General features: G+C 36.8%; 1 protein-coding gene across 10 annotated transcripts in view; it reads left to right on the forward strand.

The window, feature by feature from the left end:
- The window catches only part of NAV3 (neuron navigator 3), a 770226-nt gene that overhangs the window by 598851 nt on the left and 149449 nt on the right, over positions 1-21926 (forward strand). For all 10 annotated transcript variants that reach the window (XM_033117411.1, XM_033117412.1, XM_033117414.1 and 7 more), the window contains 3 exons: positions 3903-4018; positions 19071-19179; positions 19867-20250. In XM_033117411.1, the coding sequence (XP_032973302.1) occupies positions 3903-4018; positions 19071-19179; positions 19867-20250 (609 nt within the window). The remainder of the gene's footprint in view (positions 1-3902; positions 4019-19070; positions 19180-19866; positions 20251-21926) is intronic.

The raw sequence follows: 21926 nt of genomic DNA on the forward strand, positions 1-21926 counted from the left end.
CCTCATCAAACCATTGCTGTTTCTTCTTTCTACTTTTTATTTTTTCTTGGAAAATAAAAATTAACTTCCAGAAAATTTGCAAGAATAGTACAAAGAACTCTCATATGCCCTTAACTTATTGCACCCAGTTGTCATGTCTTTGTAATGCCCTCAGTCTGGGACGGTTCTTCAGTCTTTTCTTAACTTTCCTGACTTGATATGTGGAGGCCAGGCATTTTGTATAGTGTTTCTTAGTTTTGGTTTGTCTGATATTTCCTCATAATTAGACCCATTTTACATATTTGCTTTTGGTCTGGAATGTCAGAGAAATAATGCTCTGTTTCTCCCATTGCATCTTATCATACAATATTGACAGTTCCCATTTTATGATGATGAATTTGGTTAAGATAATGTTTGCCATGGTTCTCCACGATAGAGTTACTTTGCTCCGTTTTTATTTAATCAGTATTTTTGTGGGACGTATGTAGAGACTATGTGTAAAAATTGTATTCCTTAATTTATTTTTACCCATAAGCATTAGTATCCATTGAGATTTTGTTACCTGAATTAATAATTTATTGCAGTGGATGTCAAATGATTTCTAATATGATCATTCGTCCTAAATTATGCACTATTCTACTTTAAGAGAAAGATTTCTCTCTCTCTCTCTCTCTCTCTCTCTCTCTCTCTCTCTCTCTCTCTCTCTCTCTCAATTGTATGGATTAATGGGTTGCTATTGTATTCAATGGAATATACTCCATTGATATGATTTTATCTTGATACTTAAATTTTGCCTGATTCAGCCACTGGAAGTGCCGTCAAGCGGACTTCTCCCCTATTATTTTTTGAGAATTTCTTTTCTTTTCAGCTCTGGCTGAAGATCTTGCAGGCTGATCTTGTACTCTCACTGCCTTGGCTTCAGCTTTTACCTAAGGAGCCCTGATTTCCTTTTGTGGAGAGTGATATATTTAGAAACCAAGATCTCACTGCTCTTAAGTTTTTCTAAATGGTGAAGTTTATATAGGTACACACACTTCGATATCATTATCTCAATATTTGTTTTTATATATAAATATTATTATATTATTGGGCCCTGGCTGTCACCTGTCTGCCTTCCCCCGAAGAAGGAGAGAAGAAAACAAGCCCATTGCTGGTTTTGGAAAGGCAGTTGCTTTTCATTCCCGTTTGTTGTGCTTATAAAGCAGGGACTACAAGGCCATTCATTAAGGTTGACTCAAACCAGTTCTATTTGTATCAACATGTATGACTATAATCATGTCAAGATGAATCCACAGAGAGATTATATTTTTAATATAATCAATATGCAAACCCACGTTTATGAAATTGGAAATTTGAAGATTGATAGTATCTAGGGTTTCTGGCTGAGTTCCTTTAAATGGCACGCACATATAATAGCTTCTTTTTCTTAGGAGTAAAATTTAAGGTAGTAAAGCGTAAAGTTTGGGGTACACCAGTGGATATTGTCATATTCAAATACTGTGTGTCATTAACAGTAACAGTAACTGAGCTGTCTATCAGCTGAGAGGAACTCAATGTTAATAAAATACTCAGTGTCCGGAGGCATGTGGATGGAGTTAAGCTGTAGGGTAGTGGTTAACAGAACAGGATTGATAGGCAGCAGGTTTAAGTGTGGGTTAAGTATCTACCAGCTTGTTATGTAGGGCAAAATGTTAAATCTCTAGAAGCCTTAATTTATCTACATATGAAGCACCTACATTACAAGTTTCTTAATCCATTCAGGCTGCTATAAAAAAAATGCTGTAACCTGATTGGCTTAAACAACAAACATGTATTTCTCACAGTTCTGAAAGTCTGGGAAGACACTGGCAGATACAGTATCTGGTCAAGGCCTCCTCCTGGATCATAGGTGGTCATCTTCTCACTTGGCAAAAGGGGCAAGGGAGCTCTCTGATGGTCTGTTTTATAAGGGCAGTCATACCATTCATGAGGTCGCCACCCTCATGACCTCCAGAGGCCCCATCTTCAATATGATTAGATTACATTGGGGATTAAGTCTCAACATATGAATTTGGAGGGGAAATACTTAACCCATAGTAATAGGATTATTGTGAAGTTTGAGTGATAGTCCATAGGTAAAACACTAGGGATAGTATTCGGCATATAGTAACTGCACATAAACAAGAAATAGCTTTTGTGTTAATCATTTCGTGAAGTCTAGACTTTTAACCACTACAACTCTTAGTAGCAGACACTCTTGTTAGAACTCTGAATTCAATGGCATTTTTGCAATGCTGTATCTTATAGCTGTGTCTTATTGTTTCGACAGGTATTTGTAACATGTTGACATGTTGTAAATGCACAGTAAGATAGTGTGCACAGGCCTGTATCTGCTAAATATTTTGAAGGATCATCATGATACTCATTTTTTTCTTTTCAAGTTAAGATGAGGAAAATGCACTACCAGTTTATGTGGAAACAGTGAAGGAAGCCACTGCCCTGTGTCAAAGTGTCCCTTTTGGTTAGAGAACACTATTAATTTTAAAGTCTTTATAAATTATTTCATGAATCAATCCTGAATTCTTTTATTTTATTGGAATGAAGCATGCACGAAAATAGAGGAAATGTTGGGAATCTTCGGATATCTAACTGAAATTCTTTGATCATATGTGTATATCTTACATCTTTACCAGTTAGCAGTGAGTGTCCCTCTAGAGACTGGAGTTAAAATCTGATTCTGTGTAATGAGGTGGAATTCCTGGATAAATGGATGGCTTATAACATATGTAGAGCAGAGATCTGGATCCATTTAGATGTGTATACCAATCAAAGATGACTTCTGAATCCTTTTTATAATTATTTGAAGATTAACTTCTCCATGTTGCTTTCTTTGGTCAATCTGTTTCCCTATCAACACTACTATAGGTAACTTATAGGGAATACCATGGAAGATACACTCAAGAACTTAAAAATAAGGTAAATAAGACTGTCTCTTGTGACTTAAAATAAAAATACGTTAAAGAGTGAATCAGCCAGAAATATGCACTGCCAGATTAAAAAATAAAATGAAACGATGGCTTCTAAGACAAGACTGAACTGTCAGAAGCGTGAATACTTTTATAAAAGAGTGTCTCAGGCAGGGGGAGTGGGGACTTAGGCAAAGGAATTTAGTCCTACGCCTCATATATTAGGGAAGATAGCCATAGTCAGCTCCTGAGGAATACTTTTTAAGATGTTTGTTTGGAGCAAAGCAAAAACTCAACTCCCAAAATACATCCTGAATACTCTTTTGCTTCATACAGGTTTTCTTAGAGGGAGATACTGTGAATGTTTATAACTAAACGTGACCACAAGCATTCAGGTTCCTGTGACAGCTGCTGGCCTTGTTCTCATAAAAATCAATTGGCATTAGGCTTTAGACAACCATCTCAGCGAACTACTTAATGTGACTCAGCTTCTAAGAGACCAGTCTGTGAATACTGAGGCTGCGTGACTATAAGCCAATCCTGGCTCACAGCCAGCTCACCAAGGCAGCTTTCTTGGCAGACAGCCAGTAAACTTTCCCTGGGGTCTCCAATCTCACTACATACTCTCCTTTTGAACTTCTTTGGCAAGTAATCAAAATCCTTAGAACATTTCAGTGCAATTTATTCCCCTTTATTCATAGACAGCACACTAAGGAACAGGTCAGGGAGATAGAGTGGCCCACAAAAAAACAGGCCCAAGTAGAAGAATAGACTATAGTGGACTTTAGAAATGAGTAGGGAGGGACAAGGAAATTCTCCTAGAGTTAGACAGCTTTGGAATGTCCCCGTCATAAAGAAATGCTTACTTCCCTTGATGGAAAACTTTTAATATGTTGATTGCTTCTTATGCTAGAGAAGTTTGATGAGTCATGGGTGACCGCAATTTCTATTTATTTCTGTCTTCTTGGTTAATTTCAGAGCACATTCAGAAAATGAAGGTACATCATTACCATCTGCTGACTCCTGTACCAGTCCTACTAAGCTGGATTTATCATATAGTAAGACTGCTAAGCAGTGCCTGGAGGAGATATCTGGTAAGTGACCTAATTGATGGGTAGGTCAAACCTTAGAATCTTGTTCATCTCTCCATAAGTCTTTTTATTAAGTTGTATTTATGCTATACTGTTTCTCTTAAGCATAAATGGGCTGTGTACACCTCATGGTTCAGGGATTCTTAGATATTTGACTGGTCTGCTTAGGGTTACCTCTTTGTTGCTCTGTAAAAATGGTAGTGCTTTCAGAGGCTGAGACTTTAAGTCATTATTGCCCTTGGTCACGTTGAATGCAATTGGGGGTAAAAAAAACAATAACAAAAAATCCTAGAGACTCTTCTATTGTAAATCAGGCAGCCGTTGAACATATTTGGAGATTTAAAACATATTGAGGATCAGGTGTCCATGTACATTTTTCGTAGCCAATCTAACCGTGTTCTGTCTTTAATTCTGTATTTAGAACATGTCTACATGGTGACTACAAATATGTGTTCTGGAAATAAAACGTCTAATTATGGAAATACTTTAATATATAAATAATGTAACAAAAAATGACATACGCATACAATGTAAGAAAAAAAAAACATATGGGATGGCTGGTTAGCTCAGTTGGTTAGACTGTGATGCTGATAACACCAAAGTTTCCGGTTCTGTCCCCCCATGGGCCACTGTGAGCTGTGCCCTCCTTAAACAAACAAACAAAACTATATATATAATATATATGTACATATATATGTGTACATATATATATGTATATGTATGTGTGTAAATATATATATATATGTGTATGTATATATATATATATATTTATATACCCCAGACAAAGTTTGTCAGATATTTAAGTGTATAAAACAGGACTCTCATCTTTAGTCTAATGCTTTTTCTAGGGTTCAGGTAAACCTAGGCATGTATGAAAGGCCTTTTGTGTAATTTTATTATGGTGTTTCCCTGAAAATAAGATCTAACCAGGAAATAAGCCATAGCATGATTTTTCAGGATGCTCGTAATATACAATAAGCCCTAATGCATCTTTTGGAGCAAAAATTAATATAAGACCCAGTCTTATTTTCAGCGAAATATGGTCGGGTTTATTTTATATTATGAGCATCCTGAAAATCATGCTAGGGCTTATTTTCCAGTTAGGTCTTAGTTTTGGGGAAACATGGTATATATAGGTCTATATTCATGAAGAACTATGTAAGCTTTTAGCAAAATACACTGCTCCTAAAGGGAAAGAGAGTTTAAGAACTTTTTATCTGTTTCTAAGTATAAGAATGCATGGAGTAGAAGTAAGTCTGTGTTCCAGAAAATCTCTGGCTTAACCCTTGTAGGTTCCAAAGAAAAAACTTAAAATAACTATTTAATGAAACAAATTACACTAGTAATCCAAGGATTCCAAGTATTGCTCTGAAGCTCATGAAAATAATCATATCACAAATTTGGGGGTTAAGAAACATCTTACATCAGCATGCTTGGAAGACTTTGGCAAGCATTAGCCATTACTGCAATTCCCACCAATGGATAATGACAACAGTGACAGCACAATATCCCAGGAATCCTTTCGGAATTCATATCAGTGATATCATTAGGCATCAAAGATTTCATGTGGTGATTACAGCGAGCCAGTGCGGGGGAGGGGTAGAAATGGTAATGCAAAACATAGCTATGGGAATGGCATTTGCAGATTTTTCAAATACTTGGGGGGAGTGTTAGCTTTCCCATCGCTCCGGAGAGCCCATGGTCGTCATGATGATGGATATCTGCATTTTGACTAGATACTTTTTAAACCTAGTGTGGCATGAAGATGCATACACTTCACATATTTCTTTCCTTGTGAATGTCTTCAATTAGTATCAAAAGGCCTATAAAATACTAGAGTTCAAATGGTAAGGAAAAATGTATTTAGTACAGTTTGAATTCTAATATTTACATGAATTTCACAAAGAAACATTGTTTATTTTCCTGAAATTAATATATCACTGAATAGCTCTGATTAAATATATGTGATTTTTTTTCTCCGGTTTCCTATTTTACCATTTGATCATTTTTTTCATATTTCAAGTTAATATTTTCATTTAATGTTCTGATGTTTTAATAGAATACTACTTAAAAGTGAAATATAAACTAGACTTATATAATATAATAATTTAATTGTATATTGGAATGTATAATATTTTAGCAATAATTTATTATATAGAATCATAGATTTGAGTCTATGATTTAAATAGGAATATAATAAAAGAAAGAAAACAGCAAATAAATGCTGAAATGAGGCTTATCTGATTTTGTCATTTAATTTAGCCAGTATTGGGGTAGTAAAAATTTCTCTCAGTGCAAACTTGAGATTTCATGGGAGAAAGATGGTATTTGTTTATGGTTAGTAAGCTATATATTGAGTGCCATAATGTGAGAAATCTGGATGAGGGTGTACAAGTACCAGTGATGAGAGGATGACGAGCATACTCTGGACTTTTTTCCAAAGATCTTGTCTTCTAATCCCTCCCAAGCTACTTACATTCATGGTCATACCCTAGATCTGGGCATCATTAGAATCTGCAGCTTCTCTATAACAACTTTCATGCACCCCAGTGTTGCTGATTACAACCTCCTAGCTTTTCAGGGTTCTTCCTTTTATTCCTTCACTCCACCAGTGGTCCTACTAGGATTACCAATTCATTGATTTCCACCACCTTTTACTGACACCAAATTCTACATATTCTTTCTATCCGCCCCTCTTAAATCAGCTGAATCCTTGTGGTAACTGAATGCAATTTTGCTTTTTCATACACCCTTAACTCCCTTGCTTCTTTTTCACTTCATTATACTCATTTGAGGAAATCACAGACCTGGTTACATTCAGCTCTGCACCTAGTCCATACCAGCAATGAATCAACCTGGAGTAAAAGGCATCACATGTTGATATGACTCACTATACCTTCATGACGGCCAATCTCAAGTGCATATTTAATACTGCTCAGGAATCATTCCATATTTCTCCGGTCCATTTACTCTTTTTTGTAACATTATTTTCTTCTCAAACCTACAACACCACTTGTCCCATCCTTTCTCTTAACCAATGATCTTGCTGTTGCCTTCACTGAAATAACTTAAAGCAGAAAGAAAAGAATTTTGCAACCCCCTGCCATGACATCTACTTACCTGTGTGCAATATTTATACCCATTTTTTTCTCCCTTTCCTTGGATTACTTTTTCTCCTACCTCTCCCTCTCCACCAAATCATTCTCTTGAGCCCACAGACTGCTACTATTTCTCCAATCTTAATTAAAAACAAATAACCAAACTTTTCTTGACCCCTTCCACAGCTTTCCTGCACTTTCTGATTTCTTTTGTTGCTAGTACAGCTTCTACATTCTGGCTGCTAGAGAAACCACAAACCAGATGAGCACTTGATGTATTGCCAAGCCCTACCTTAGACTGGCCCACAGGATGTTCTTTCAGAGACAATGTGAGATATGGGAAAAGGAGTATTTTAGGAAGTAGAACAATTAAGTCTGGCCCCTGAACTGCCATTATTTAGTTGTTTGAATTGCCCCTTGGCTCCTGTTTTTGCGAAGTGATTATTGTGATGCTTAATAAACTCACGGGATTATTGTGAGCTATGGTTTTATTCTCCCATCCGTCTTTTCAGTAGTCATCATCTGGTACATTATACATGCCTGGCATGCCAACCTTTGGGAAAACAAACATGACTAAGATATGAGTCCTCCTATGGAAGAATAAGAGGAAAAATAAAACTGTAAAACCACAAATGATTGAATTACTACACATAAGAGAACAGCTATCTTAGCTGTCAAGAGTTATACAGGGCTTAAAAGAAGGTCAAACATGTAGGTATATTGTAGAATTCTAATGGACAAAGAAATCAGGGAATGATATTTCAGGAAGAAACAACTTCAGTTGAAATAATTTGGAAAAAATTCTACTTATCTTTTTATTTTCATTAGTTTCTTATTAAAAGACAGGGAATTTCTCCTAAATTTATTGAGATGTTGGTAGCTCATGGGTTTTCTGTAACCTGAAGTTTCAATGCTATTCCTGTTGTTGAACTTGTTTTGCTAGTGGTTAGTGCGAGAGCCTCACTGAGGAGTAATTCTGTCCTGCTCCCCAAGTGAAATAGCCTTAACGATATAGAATTCTGATGGAGTTAGTCTTGACAGGGTAAGATCCAGGTTTTGTGAATTTTTGAAGCCTATACAATTTGGGGGAGTCTGAAAATAATATAAAACTACAAAATTGTATACAGTGTTTAAGAACAGGACTGAAGCAAGTTAGGAGTTCTATATCTTAAGCACCATTGGCTTCACCATAAGCATACCTTGATATCTTGGTACAGTTTTGCCTGATTAGCTTCCATTGCTCAGTCTGCTAATAACAGCATCTTGATTTTTTTTCCGGGATCGGGCGACCATAACCCCATCATTCTCTGTTCATGTGGGTCAACTGAAATTGACCCAAGCAGATCCAATCAGAATAAGCCATTCCCTTGACCACAGTGACACTCAGGAATGGACATGTGACCCAACTCAGTTCACTCAAAACCAGTGAGAATCAATCCAGAACCTTTCCTGAGACTATTAGGAAAGAGACACTCTCTTTTTTTCACTAGACCTGAAGCTAATCAAAAGATAGCTTGGAGCTGCCGGCAGTTACCTTCACCCCCAAGTGAAACAAGCATAGAGGATACACAACCTAAAGCAGGAGAGAATGATCTCAAGGTCTTGTTGAAAGTGTCTGAGCCCCTGAATGAGCCATGTCTGAAACTATCCCGCTTGCGTTCCCTTCAGTTTTCTGTTATGGTACACAGGGAAAAATCCTTTTTTGTGCTTAAACAATTGGGAAAAGTATCCCTATTACATAACCTGTGAGAGGAATGACATGTAACTATGTGTGTCATTGTTAAGGAGCACATTGAATGACTCACACTGCAAAGCAGATTTGTTAGAAGGATTCACTAAGTTAGCTGGGGACCTTGCTGTTTATACTTTCATATATGCAGGAACTACGTGAAGTTATATAAAATTGTCTTCAAGATTAAATGGTAGTGGAAACTAAAAATGTAGTTAAGTATGATATGAAGATAAGCATCAGAAGAGTGACAGTCAATAAAATGGTAAACCGGAGAAAACTCAGGACTCACAAGCAGAGACCTTATAGCCCTTTGAAGTCCTTATGTATATAATTCAAGTTTCTTATTGTGTTTCATGTTCTTAGGGTGGAAACCTAGTGATATTTACCTGATCTGAAGATGGCGGGTCCATTAATTATTACATATAGGTGACCTGTAGTATGTAATTTGTGGCAATGAGTGAGTGAGCTTCTTGCTTCTAGCCTATCATTTCAAATTCAAGCCATGACCTCGACATTAGAAGTCTGGCTGAATTGACAGTTCAGATTTTACAGCTTTGGCTTGGGTTTGTTTCATTCTTGTATTCATTGACAAAAAGAATTTGGCCTCAGAGACCATCCTTCTCATCAAGTGCCAAATGTACAGTGAGCTTTATTTGTCATTGCACTGAAATCACTCAAGAAAGTTTTTAGATTTTTTTTTTCTACACAGGTTCACACTTGCCCTTTTTCTGCATAAAACAATCTACCAATATGTATGACATTTGTTTAATACACTTTTTGACCTTTATCTAGAATTTATATTCAACTGAAAAACATTAATAGATGCCAGACTGACTCAGTATCAGCAAAGCCGGCTTGTCATTTGTTAAAAAAAGAAAAAGTAATAATTGGATGAATTAAGGAAGTCATTTTAGAAGTATTTTGTTTAAACAGAGGGATAAGCCAATGGTTACATGTGTTTTTTCTGACTTACCAGACTTTGTAATGAATAATGAGAAATATGTAGTGTTTAAGACCTTTGCAAATGATCATTTAAGTTGCCTTTTTCTTGAATATTTTATAAAGATTAAGAAGATCGGCTCAGGCAAGTTAAATCAGTTTAGATCTTTTACTTAAATAGCCACTCAATAATTATGTTTACCAAAGAGCTGGAATGCAATCCTTTTCAGAACAGCATAGTAGCTATACTTTGTTTTAGTTCTTGGCAAAATTAGAGTAATTCATATTTTTAGTGTTGATTGGGATTATTTATCTCCTATTCATTGAGGCTTCCTCCTCTACCTTGTGTAACATACATTTATATGTGTGAATACAAATAAATATAAATACACTCATTTATGAACACACACTCAAAGCAAGCATAGATAACTACCTCTAGAGAAGCAATAAGTAGGTTCTCTGCTCTTGTTCAGGATAAACTTATGGACCGATGTTTCAGGGGAAAACATTGCTGTAATTACAAGTTGACGACAATGTCTTTAAACAAAGAAACTAACAAAAATACCCTTTTGATATTTTCTCTGTTACAGTTTTTTTCTTCAAAATAACCAGCCCCTCCTTATTGGCTCCACTGGACTTAGCTCACTCTTTCCTGGGTTCATCCCTGCAGAAAGACTATATTTCCTGGCACACTGAATCAGTGTGGACCATGTGACTAGATTTGATCAATGAAATGTGAATGAAAATATGACATGGGCCATTCCTGATCAGAAGCTTTAAGAGCCATTGCTTGGATCTCTCATCTCTTTTTCCCTCTGTCGTGAGAGCAACATGTGTCAGATTGGAGTTTCTCTCCTAGCCTGGGTCTTACCCTGTTTCCCCGAAAATAAGACCTGGCTGGACAATCAGCTCTAATGCGTCTTTTGGAGCAAAAATTAATATAAGACCTGGTATTATATTATATAAGACCCAGTCTTATAGTAAAATAAGACCTGGCATTATATTATATTGTATTATATTATATTATATTATATTATATTATATTATGTTATATTTATTATATTATAAGACCCGGTCTTAAATTATAATAAAATAAGACTGGGTCTTATATTAATTTTTGCTCCAAAAGACGCATTAGAGCTGATGGTCCGGCTAGGTCTTATTTTCAGGGAGACACGGTAGACGATGCACATTATAACACTAATTTATGTAATTAACAGATCGGGCATTTCCCTTAGTTCATTTTTCTGAAGTGAAATATCAGGATTAATTTAATCATATTACTTCAGAAAAGGGTAGGGATTTATATGTAAATTTCAGTGTCATGTGAATATTTCTACATATTTCTCCACTTTTCCCTTTTTTAATAAGGAATTCTTATGGGCAGAAAAACCTCGAAAGTTTTTCTTTAAATATTCTTTCCTTAGCTCTCAGATGTCCATATGGTATCAATTATACCTGATAAGTGTATTTTAAAAGTTTCTAAAATCAGAATTTTGGGGCAGTGGCATAGTATACACAACCGGTACAAAATACATGATATTTGTCTTATTAATTTTCTGTTTTTATCAAACTATTAAAAATAAAGGGCTGTTTATGCTGCAGTAGGTTTATGGAATAGACTAGGAAAAATGCTCAATATCAAAAGATTTAATGTGCATCTTATGTTTTTTTTTGTCACATCATTATGTGCTACACACTTGGCCATAAACTTTCAATTATATGCTTTGAGTGAAAATATTGGGAACGAACCGTGTGTGTGTGTGTGTGTGTGTGTGTGTGTGTGTGTGTGTGTTTGGCTATTTTTTATAGAAAGAAATTGTGATTTTTATTGTCACATTAGGATTTTCCTAAATAGTTCAGAATAAAAAGCCCTTGAATTTGTTCTGTAAGAGCTGAGGGGGTCTTTTCCTTTAAAGCATTATCTGTCAGCTGGTGGAGAGTGTCATGCTCCATTTTTTAGGTCCTTTACATTCTTCAATTTGATTTGTGCTTTTACAGCACAAATCCCAACATTCAGAAGGCAGGTCTGCATGCTTCAGCTGCCTGGAGCTATAGAGAATGAGTCTGTCATTCTCGGTGTCGGGAGTGTGTGTTGTGTATGTGAGTGTTGTATGTGTGTGCGTGCGTGTGTGTGTGTGTGTGTGTGTCCGTATTTGAGACGGGGTGGCCAAGAGTGATTTACATGTGCATAGGGTTAATAGTGCAGAATCTCATTCAGGCTTGGCTTTGAAACCTGTGGCATTCTAGGCTGGACAGCCGCTTCCGTGCCTGTTTTCATTTAGCAGTATCTTGGCTGCCATGGCAGCCAGCAGCATCCACTGCAGCAGCAAGGAAGAGCCATAGATCTGAGAATGCAGGTGGAATACTAAAATGCGAGGCGCTCGTGCAGGGCTGGGCGTCAGTGCTCTTACTGCTCTTTAGGGGCTCTGATGCAGAGGCTGTACGTGCTACACTGTGTCAGCTCATCTAGAGTCACGGGCTGCAGACCTAAATCAGTAAAGGGCTGGTGATAGGTGGACCAAAAAAAGAAAGCTAGAGACATCGCTGGTGTTTGACTACCTCGCGTCTGGGAACAGAGAAGCAATAGAGGGAAATGCGGACCCATCACCCTGCTGAGACATGCGATTGGAGGAAGATGGGAAAACGTAGTTGGATTCCTGTGCTACTTTTCAGCTGGAGCAGCGTCTTTGGTGAACTCTTTTTCTGCTTCAGATATGTTCAAGAAAAATGTTTGTAAGTAGTACTGATGAGGGGGGTGAGGTGGCAAGTTAAATTGTAGCCAGCTAATTAATTGTACTGTCTTCTAGATATCTTATATGAATGTTTGAGCTTGCCTGGGCTTTTAGTGAAGTGCACGTGTTAATTAAAACCAAAAGGGCTAGTTGCCATCTCAGTGCAAAAAGACAATATGAAGTCCAATTGAAAAGAAGAAACCACCAGAAGAGCCATGCAGAGGCCGGCTGAACTCTCTGTGTTTCGGGGAAAAGAAGTCAGGAGAAAGGGAGCTTGCCTTCAGAAACAAAAGTCTCTGACCAATCTTGCCCTCACCAGTGAGGGGGAGAGGAGACCCACTGTGCGCATTTCTAACTGGTTTGGGAATGCGGCAAAGGCCAGCCAGAGAGAATCCCACTATGCAGGGAGGAGCTCGCTGTCCAAATTCCTGTCGAGGTCGGTTCAGTCCCTGTACCACACCAGCACTTCAGGGGCCTGGAACCTCCTGCCTGCCAGCCAGTCAGGCACTGAGGGCTCAGAGGATTGGGCTTCCAGAAGAGGCTTGGAAGGTGAGAGTGATGAAGATAGCAGGTCCGAAGATGAAAACGGGTCCTCCCTGCCAAGCAGCATCAGCAGGAGCTGGGCGGAAGAAGAGGGAGAAAGCTGCCTGCGGGAAGGCACAGCTCATCTGGATGAGGACGTGATCCTGACAATGCTCGGTGATCTGGAACAGGCACTTTACACTGACTTACTAGGTAAGTCGGGTTTGCTCTTAAAACCAGGATGGAATTTTAAGAAGCTGCACGTTTGCCTTAGCCAACTGTCTTCCATTCTTATGACTGATTATTTTTTAAACTATAGTTACTTAAAAAAAAAACAAAAAACTTTTTTTTTAATTCCTTGTTTCTTGAAATTATTTTTGTTGTAAAGCTGACCTATGGTAAACAATTGTGAAGTTGATTTGGAGCAAGTAAATAGCAGCGATGTGGCCTGGACATTATTCGCCTGGTGTCCGTACATTCTAGATATCCATAAATATTTGGTTACTATTTTAAAACCCCAAACACGTTTTTTTACTTAGTCATTAATAGGGCGTTTTTATTCAACTTCCCTCAAGGTAATCTCACCACAGGTAGCTAATGAAGAAGGAAGGGCCTTATGGGTAAATTTTCTCTATAGCCGTTTGCTCTGCTGCCTCAGTCGTACCTGAATAGATGGCTCTTGTTTGTACCTCAGTAACAAGCACCATGAATTTTAGTAACCTTCTCAGAAATGCAGAGGCCTCTTCTGACAGCTTTACTCACAAACTTTTATTTATTTATTCGTTTGTTTGTTTGTTTGTTTTGGTGCTTGGCACAAAATACTCATGAGTGTGTACATTAGGACTATTTAAACTACTATATAGATAAGGGTGAAATGTTGTTGTACTTTACAAACTAGATCTTTTTGATGACATGAGCCTCGGTAGCAACTTGTGACATAATCTTTAATTAACTAGATATGAAGATGTCAGAAGTAATTCTTCAGTTGCATAATTAAATTTTAACTGTCAGCTTTGCCGCTGGCCCAAATAAGTAAACTGTATACATTTTAATTTTTATATCTAAACTCAGTGCCCTACTGAAGTATATTTACATCATACAGTTCCTATTCAAAAAGTCACAAGTATTAAACCAGTGAACACATCATACTTTATGTCAATGTGTATTTCCACAAAGGACTCCTTAAATTTGAAAGAATGAAATCTGCCCAGTGATCTCTTTGTTCCTGACTCATACAGCTGATGCTAAATATAGGTTTTTTTATTCTCTATATAGACCCTGCTCTTATAAGATGTTTTATGAGATTTTTCTGGAATCTTAGTGAAACAGCTTTAGAAGAAGAAAGCTTAGAAAGACATCAGAGGCAAATAGTGCTCGTTTTTAAATATTAGTTTGGCTTTAAAAGTGTAATGTTTCCACAGTAGTGGGGAAGAGTGGTTTCTGAACCTGAATAGACCAGGTGCTGAAGATATACTTCTTCACCATTGTGTGATTTCTGTGATAAACTGCTTCTCACAAAAGACTTGAGTGCGGTACAAAGGCAAGAGAGGGAGTTTTAATCCTTAACAATCTTTTTCTCTTTTCTTTTCTTTTCCTTTTTTTGTTTTTTTATTTGATCTTCTGGAACTATAGAATCAAATAATATTTATCTTTTGCCTTTAGAGTGGTGGCATTTATTCTTGTTCTAAGTACCTCTTATGGAGTATTTTCAAAGATATAAAGAGTGCCTCCCCCAACAGTATTTGTCGGTTGCTCTGTTAAAGTATAGCACACTATGGGTGGGTGTCTCTGTGACACACGCCTTGTTGTACATAAATAACTTGGAGCGTTACTGTCACAGGTAATCTCTCAATAGAAGTGTGTGTGTATTCCATGGTTTGTAAACTGAGCATCTGCTTAGTGTATTTATGGGATTATTCTCTTTCAGGCGTTTTTTTCCCATTTATGCTAGTATTCAAAAATGTATGAGAAAGTGAGAGGAAGAGCCTATTCAAATAACTCTCATATGAATAATCATATCAGGATAATGAAGCATTTCAGTTTAATTCCCTAAGTAATGATGCATGTTAAATCCAAGCCCACAGCACACAGGGATTTCAGGATTTCTGCCACGTGCTGTGCTAGGTTCTGCTTCTGACTCAAAATGGCCTCTTCCAACTTAGTTTTTAGACAGGGTTCCTTGAGTTTCACTCTTTACTCTTAGATATCCTAATAAATCAGACACATTAGGGTCTGTGCTATAACTATATAGGAGACTATTTAAAAGGTAACTGTAAAGCTGCTAGCCATGTTTTGCTATTCCCCACCACCAAAAAAAATATCTAGCATAACCAGATGAGTTAAACATTTTCCATGCAAGTCACTGTTGGAATCATCCACAAAATTAGGGTTATTTCTCAAAATAAATCAGGAAGCTGTACTCTAAATAAAAACATTTGTAATGTGGGTGGTGTAGAGGACCTAATTCTCTGTGAATCAGGTTCATTCATATATAATTTGATTTCCTATTAAAGACAATAGTACTGACAGTGTTAATTACAATGTATATAAAATTAAAGCCTAAAGGAGCGTACAGATGAAATGACCCATCTGCCTCTAAGTAAAAATGCAAAAGCACCAAATTAAGCCTGTTATTCTGTTTCCTACTCATAGAAGAGACAAGCAATGAGAAAGCAGTTTGCACCAATGTTAAAAACTCAAAGTGGCAAATATACCATTCTACAAAACATGTGTAAACCCTAACTATCATGTCTGACACTTAGTAGGCTTCTTTCAGGCATAACAGTTGGCTTTGAAATTATGGAAGTGAGAGGGGATACTAATTTTTGTGACAAAGTAAATTTCTGGTGTGTAATGTTCTGCTAGCTTTTGTAACTAAATATTTGTTTTATTTGTGCTTCTACATTTGAGCTTTCCAATTGCAATTCCCTCCTCAGACCCCAATCCTCAAGACATCATTTATATACAAATTTACAGGTTATTTCTGACTTGTGCAATCTTTAGGGGGTTTATAAGTGCATTTAATTGTATCTTGCCTTTTGTGGGCTATGGAGAATATTTACTGCAATACATTTTATTTTGATTATTTTCTTTCATGATGTGAATGAGGCAGCAATTATGTTTTGCCCAACAAGTGCTGAGAGGAAAAGGTCCATTTATTTGTCTGATTGTTATGAGTGGTACAGTGTCATGAGTGGATATCATGAGAAAAACCAAAGGAGGGAGAGAGGTTATGGTTCTGAAAATATGAGGGAAGCTATGCAAATAAACAATGGATTCAATTGGAAGAATCCAAGGATCTAAGATGCCTGCTGGATTGGAAGAGAGAAATTTAAAAGGAGATGAAGATGTGGAAAAAAAAAATTCAGTAAAATGGAGTATCTGGAAATACAATATTCTTAAAGTTTATACAAAAAAGATATCGGAAATTATTCAAATATCAATGTTATTAATTTTATACCACTTGGCAAGTAGTTGAGATGTATCTTGATTGTAACATAAAAGTTCTCCCAAAGGGCGGGGGTCAGGGAGAGAGGACATGGATTGTCATATTCTAGGAACCTGTATAAGGTCGATGACTTGCGATCCTTCCTCCTTCCAAAAACAAAGATCATCTCAACACTCTCCTCCTTAAAGACTTCTTTCTCATCTGTTACCATCATTTAGACTCCAAGGCTTCTGTACTGCATGAAATCTTACATACTTACAAATTTTAATATTGGCTTTAATGCTTCTCCAATTTTTTTTTTCATTCTTCACTATTTCCTTTGCCCACTTTGAGTAAAATCTCTTCTTTACCTCTCCCTTTCCTTTCACTATAATGATATTCTTTTTCTGCCCTTTAAAATCTTCCTTATTGAGAACTGACTCTGGGTGGTGAGCACACAATGTGATATATAGATGATGTATTACAGAATTGAACACCTGAAACCTATGTAATTTTACTAACCATTGTTACCCCCATAAATTTAATTAAAGAAATATATATCTTCCTTACCAAACCCTACTTTTTCTTCAGGGTTCTACCAGATTATTTGGAAGTAAGAGGTAGACTTCTTTCTAGCCATTTCTCAAGTATGCTTTGTTACATTTATGAGGAGGATGGAAAGCATTTCCAGGGAGAATATGGTTAGAATCTAATGTGTTATTAACAGTTCTGAGTTTCAAAAGAATGTTAATCTATAAGGGTAAAGATTACATGACTCGAATTAGTATAGGAAAAGTTTATGCCATGTGCTTGAAAACACAACATGCCTTTTACTATTTCTTGAAAATATATTTACTTTAGGGAAGTTTTCAGTATTCTCTAAGTTTGAAATACTAATGCTATTATTGAACATATTTTAATCATTCAAATAATTTGTAAATTAAAAGGAAGAGATTTATAGACCGGCAGAATGGTGGTTGTCCAGGATGAGGAATAATGAACAGTGTAGTGATATTTGGCTGAAGAAGAAAATAGAGGAATTATTAGCAGTTGCTGTCTTCCAACACTTGAGTGACTGCTGTGGTAAAGATAGTGTAAAGTTGTTCAGTTGGTTTCAGAACCACTGAGACCACCTGGTAAAAGGTAAAGGGAGGCAAATTATTACCCATCCTTAGAAATATTTTCACAATTAGACCTGTCTCACGTTGGAAGGAAATGTCTCTTACTGGAGATGGAGAAGCTTTTCCAATCTTGGGGGTTTCAGGGAGAGGCACCGGCTATCTCCCAAGGGACACATAGACGAGCTCCCTCATTGGCTGAGAGGTAAGGTGAGACAGTCTCTGAAGGCCCTGCCAACTCTACAATTATATTACAAATGTTAAATTGGTGCATTTGTTGTGTATTTTTTAAAATCAGGAATGAATCCTAGGTAAGAAAATTAACATTGAATATCTGCCTATATTCTTAAAACAGATTATAGGTATGTATCTTGAGTTTTCATATGACATTCATAGGGGAATTTAATACATGCTATCTTCTACCTTCATTTTTCCTTCTCTTTTTCTTTTTCTTCCATCCCTTTTCCATTTCCTTCCCTTTCTTACCATTCCTTGCCTCCCCTTAATCCATCCATTCCAATTCCTCCCTTTTCTTTTCTTTTCTTCTTTTTCTTTCTTTCTTTCTTTCTTTCTTTCTTTCTTTCTTTCTTTCTTTCTTTCTTTCTTTCTTTCTTTCTTTCTTTCTTTTATTCATTAAAATTTTTCATCACTAAACAACCTCTCAAGTCTAACTTAAACAGAATAAAAACTATTTCCTCTACTCTCTTGCCATGTTATTATCCAGATGTGTCAGCTTCAAATGGCCACCGGCCTGGGAAGTATTGCATGGCCAAAAAAAAAACAAAATGTTTTAAGGGCACCTCTGTCTCCATTTGATAGATACTGGTTGTATAAGGCCAGCATTTATTTATCACACTGGCAGAACTGTTTGTTTAATGACCATTAAACATTTTCTAAGTTTAGATGCGTAGGACTTTACTGGAACTCTTTTGTCACAGGTGGATGTTTTGGTTCCCTGTAGATAGTACAGATATAACTTAAAATAAAGCCATCCAATGTTGTGAGTCTTGGTCTATGAGTCTAAGAAAATAAAAGACAAAAAGCTATTACTCCTGTAAGAAAAGATCTCCATCTTTTTATCTTACCTCAGAGTTCAAATGTATACTTGATGCATAAGGCAAGTTTATCTCAATTATTCTGAGTACACTTAGAAACAGGTAATTGCAGAAATAATTAGGATCCAAATAATTTCAGTGTATTTCCAAATGATTCTCTCAATTTGCAGTGATTAGGTGATAGACCTACAAAGTATTATTGTATTATCACCACCTCAAATTATTACTTGTAACAAACAGTACATTTGTTTCTGTTCACATTTTATTTGTAGAAAGAACAATTATAATTTTCAGATGGTAATCATTTGGAATTTCCTACTATCATTTTATATTTAAGAAAAATAATTTATAGTCCTTATATATGTATATAACTGCTCTCAGGACAGTAAACAGTATGAAAACAAATGTATTATTATGTTACTTTTCTAGGTGAAGACCCCGAAACAAGAAGAATGAGAACAGTGAAAAACATAGCAGATTTGAGGCAGAATTTAGAAGAGACTATGTCCAGTCTTCGTGGGACCCAGATAAGCCACAGGTTTTTCTCAGTTCTGCATATTTTTGGGGCCAGTAAAGAAAAAAGTTACAATCAAGCACTTAACGTCTTATAATGATAGAGAAGGGATTTTAGTTTTCCTTGCTATTTGCTCACTTAAATTTTATGTGACAGTCAAGTGCTTACTTTTCAGCACATGCCCAGGGAGTTTTTTTCTGCTGTCTATCCACCTTTTCTTCACTTTAATTTCCCATCCAAATTGAATTGGCTACTGAAACTACCACCATCACTACTAAGTGCATTTGCATGCTTCCCCTCAAGAACAATTATAGAAGTTGCAGTTGAAATGCATCTGGGAAGGAGTGTTAGAGAGACTTTTAGACCTTATTGTAGTTAACTTCCAGAATAGTTCTGGGGAGGCCACAATGGGGTAAATTAAATGTTTGTTGAGAATGTGAAACAGTATTTTGTTTTATCTAAAATGGAACAATGGCCTTTCTTTTGAAAGCAACAAACAGAACCAAAAAAATCTGCTCATGAATGCCCCTTTCCACAATTTGACATCTGCAGAGGTATTTAGAATCTCACTGTGAATATGTAATTTGCTTTCATGAAAATAGCATTCTTCTAAGAAATTATTCTCAATTCCAGCCTTTCCTGTCTTCACTATTCCTAGTCTATGGCCCCCAGTGAACCAGAGTATAGTTATGTCTCCATTTCATTTGGCAGCACCCTGGAGACCACATTTGACAGCACTGTGACAACAGAAGTGAATGGAAGGACCATTCCCAACTTGACAAGCCGACCCACTCCCATGACGTGGAGGTTGGGCCAGGCGTGTCCTCGACTCCAGGCTGGAGACGCTCCCTCCCTGGGTGCCGGCTACCCTCGAAGTGGTACCAGTCGGTTCATCCACACAGACCCCTCCAGGTTCATGTATACAACGCCCCTCCGTCGAGCTGCTGTCTCTCGGCTGGGAAACATGTCACAAATAGACATGAGTGAGAAAGCAAGCAGTGACCTGGACATGTCTTCTGAAGTTGATGTTGGTGGCTATATGAGCGATGGTGATATCCTTGGGAAAAGTCTCAGGGCTGATGACATCAACAGTGGGTAAGTGGCCCTGGTCCCAGGTCTCTAACAGAATGGTGTCAAGAGAAGTGGTCTACTGAGATGCGTTCATTATAAAAACGGCATATAAGTTAGTCACAGTCATTAGAAAAATGTAAGAATGCTAAGGTACTTAGGGTATTTCAGTTCCTCTCTTCTGCTCATTCATGAAAAGTAAAATATCTAAAATGTCTGTAAATTTTTTTCATGATAAGCCAATACGTTTCTCTGTTGTTAGCTCAGAGAAACACGTGCCCTGTGCCCTCTGTTTTTCAGAGTGATTTTTGCATGCTTCTTAAAGAACATATTTTATAGTGAAGGAGACAAAAGGAATTTTGCTGAGCTGCTTGATTTTTTTTTGTGTGTGGTTTTTTTTTCCCCCTTGTCATAGCTGTCTGCAACTGCTTTGAGGAACAGATATTTTACAGCATTATTAAATTCTGCACCTCTACTCTACCTTGAGGGAAAATCATTTTAGAGTTGAAAGCTTTTATGTATTTATTTTTGTGACAGTATCAGATTTGCTCTTTCATCATAGCCCCTGTTTTCCTACTGTTTCCTATTACATTCCAAGAATGCTGTGATTATAAAACTTTTAAAGTATTTTGGCAATTTGGAATACTTAGTTCAATCTGAGGGTGATTCCCAATGGAGGCAATAGGATATTTCTATTAAACCAACTTTTATTAATCATTGCTCTTTTGAACACTTCCTGTCACTTTGTTAAGTGCTTTAAAGATATTGATTCATTTGACCTCCCACTGCCAGCCCTTATGAAGTAAGTATTTTTATACTTGTTTTATGGATAAGGATAATTTTTATACTTGTTTTATGATCCTAACTGGCCCCAAATGCGTATGGAAAGGCCAGACTTGCGTTAGAACTCAGGTATGTGTGACTTCAAAACCCACACTCCATAATGCAGATAAAAGCTTCCCAATTAACCTTATCTGTATGTTTCATGTGAGTCTGGGTTTTGACCTGCTCTTTGTCCTTATACATCTGAAAGTACCAGTGTCAGAAATCATTCTTCTGCATGACTAACCATCCCTGTCTTCATTCATGAGAAGCTTGTTTGAAGGGTGACAGGACCTAAAAAATACAAAAGAATTTTCGATTATATTCATAGCTGTGCTCTGATACCCTGATATCCACCAGTCCATTCCAGGTAGGCACCTTACCTGGATTTCTAACAATTTAGAATTAGGGAGACAGATTATGGTCAACTAGGGTAGGAAGTAATTGAGTTGCCAGTGAAGTCAGAATGTCTAATTTAAATCCCTTTCTACCACTTGCTATCTGTGGACTCCTTGGGAGCTTAATTTATCCATATTATTTTTTGTCATCTATAAGGAGGGTGACATTGCAGAATCTCCATGAAATTATTCGGAATGAAAGAAATAACCCACAACATTGTACGTAGCCCAAAGTCTGTCGCAATATAAGTGCTTAATAAATTTATCATCATCACAAGTGCATTTATTATCATTAATAAATTAATCATACTAATTTGTGGTTGGTATTATCATTATCGTCAGTATTTAACACCATCTAGGAGAGAATACTTAGTTCAGGGAACATGATGGCCACACAAGAATATCTACGGCATGAACTTTCTCTTCCTTGTGTCTCCTCTCTTTCTTCTCCATTCTTTCCTCTTTCCCTCCAGTACCTTCCTT

The sequence above is a fragment of the Rhinolophus ferrumequinum genome, chromosome 10, assembly GCF_004115265.2.
Source record: "Rhinolophus ferrumequinum isolate MPI-CBG mRhiFer1 chromosome 10, mRhiFer1_v1.p, whole genome shotgun sequence".
Lineage (NCBI taxonomy): Eukaryota > Metazoa > Chordata > Mammalia > Chiroptera > Rhinolophidae > Rhinolophus > Rhinolophus ferrumequinum.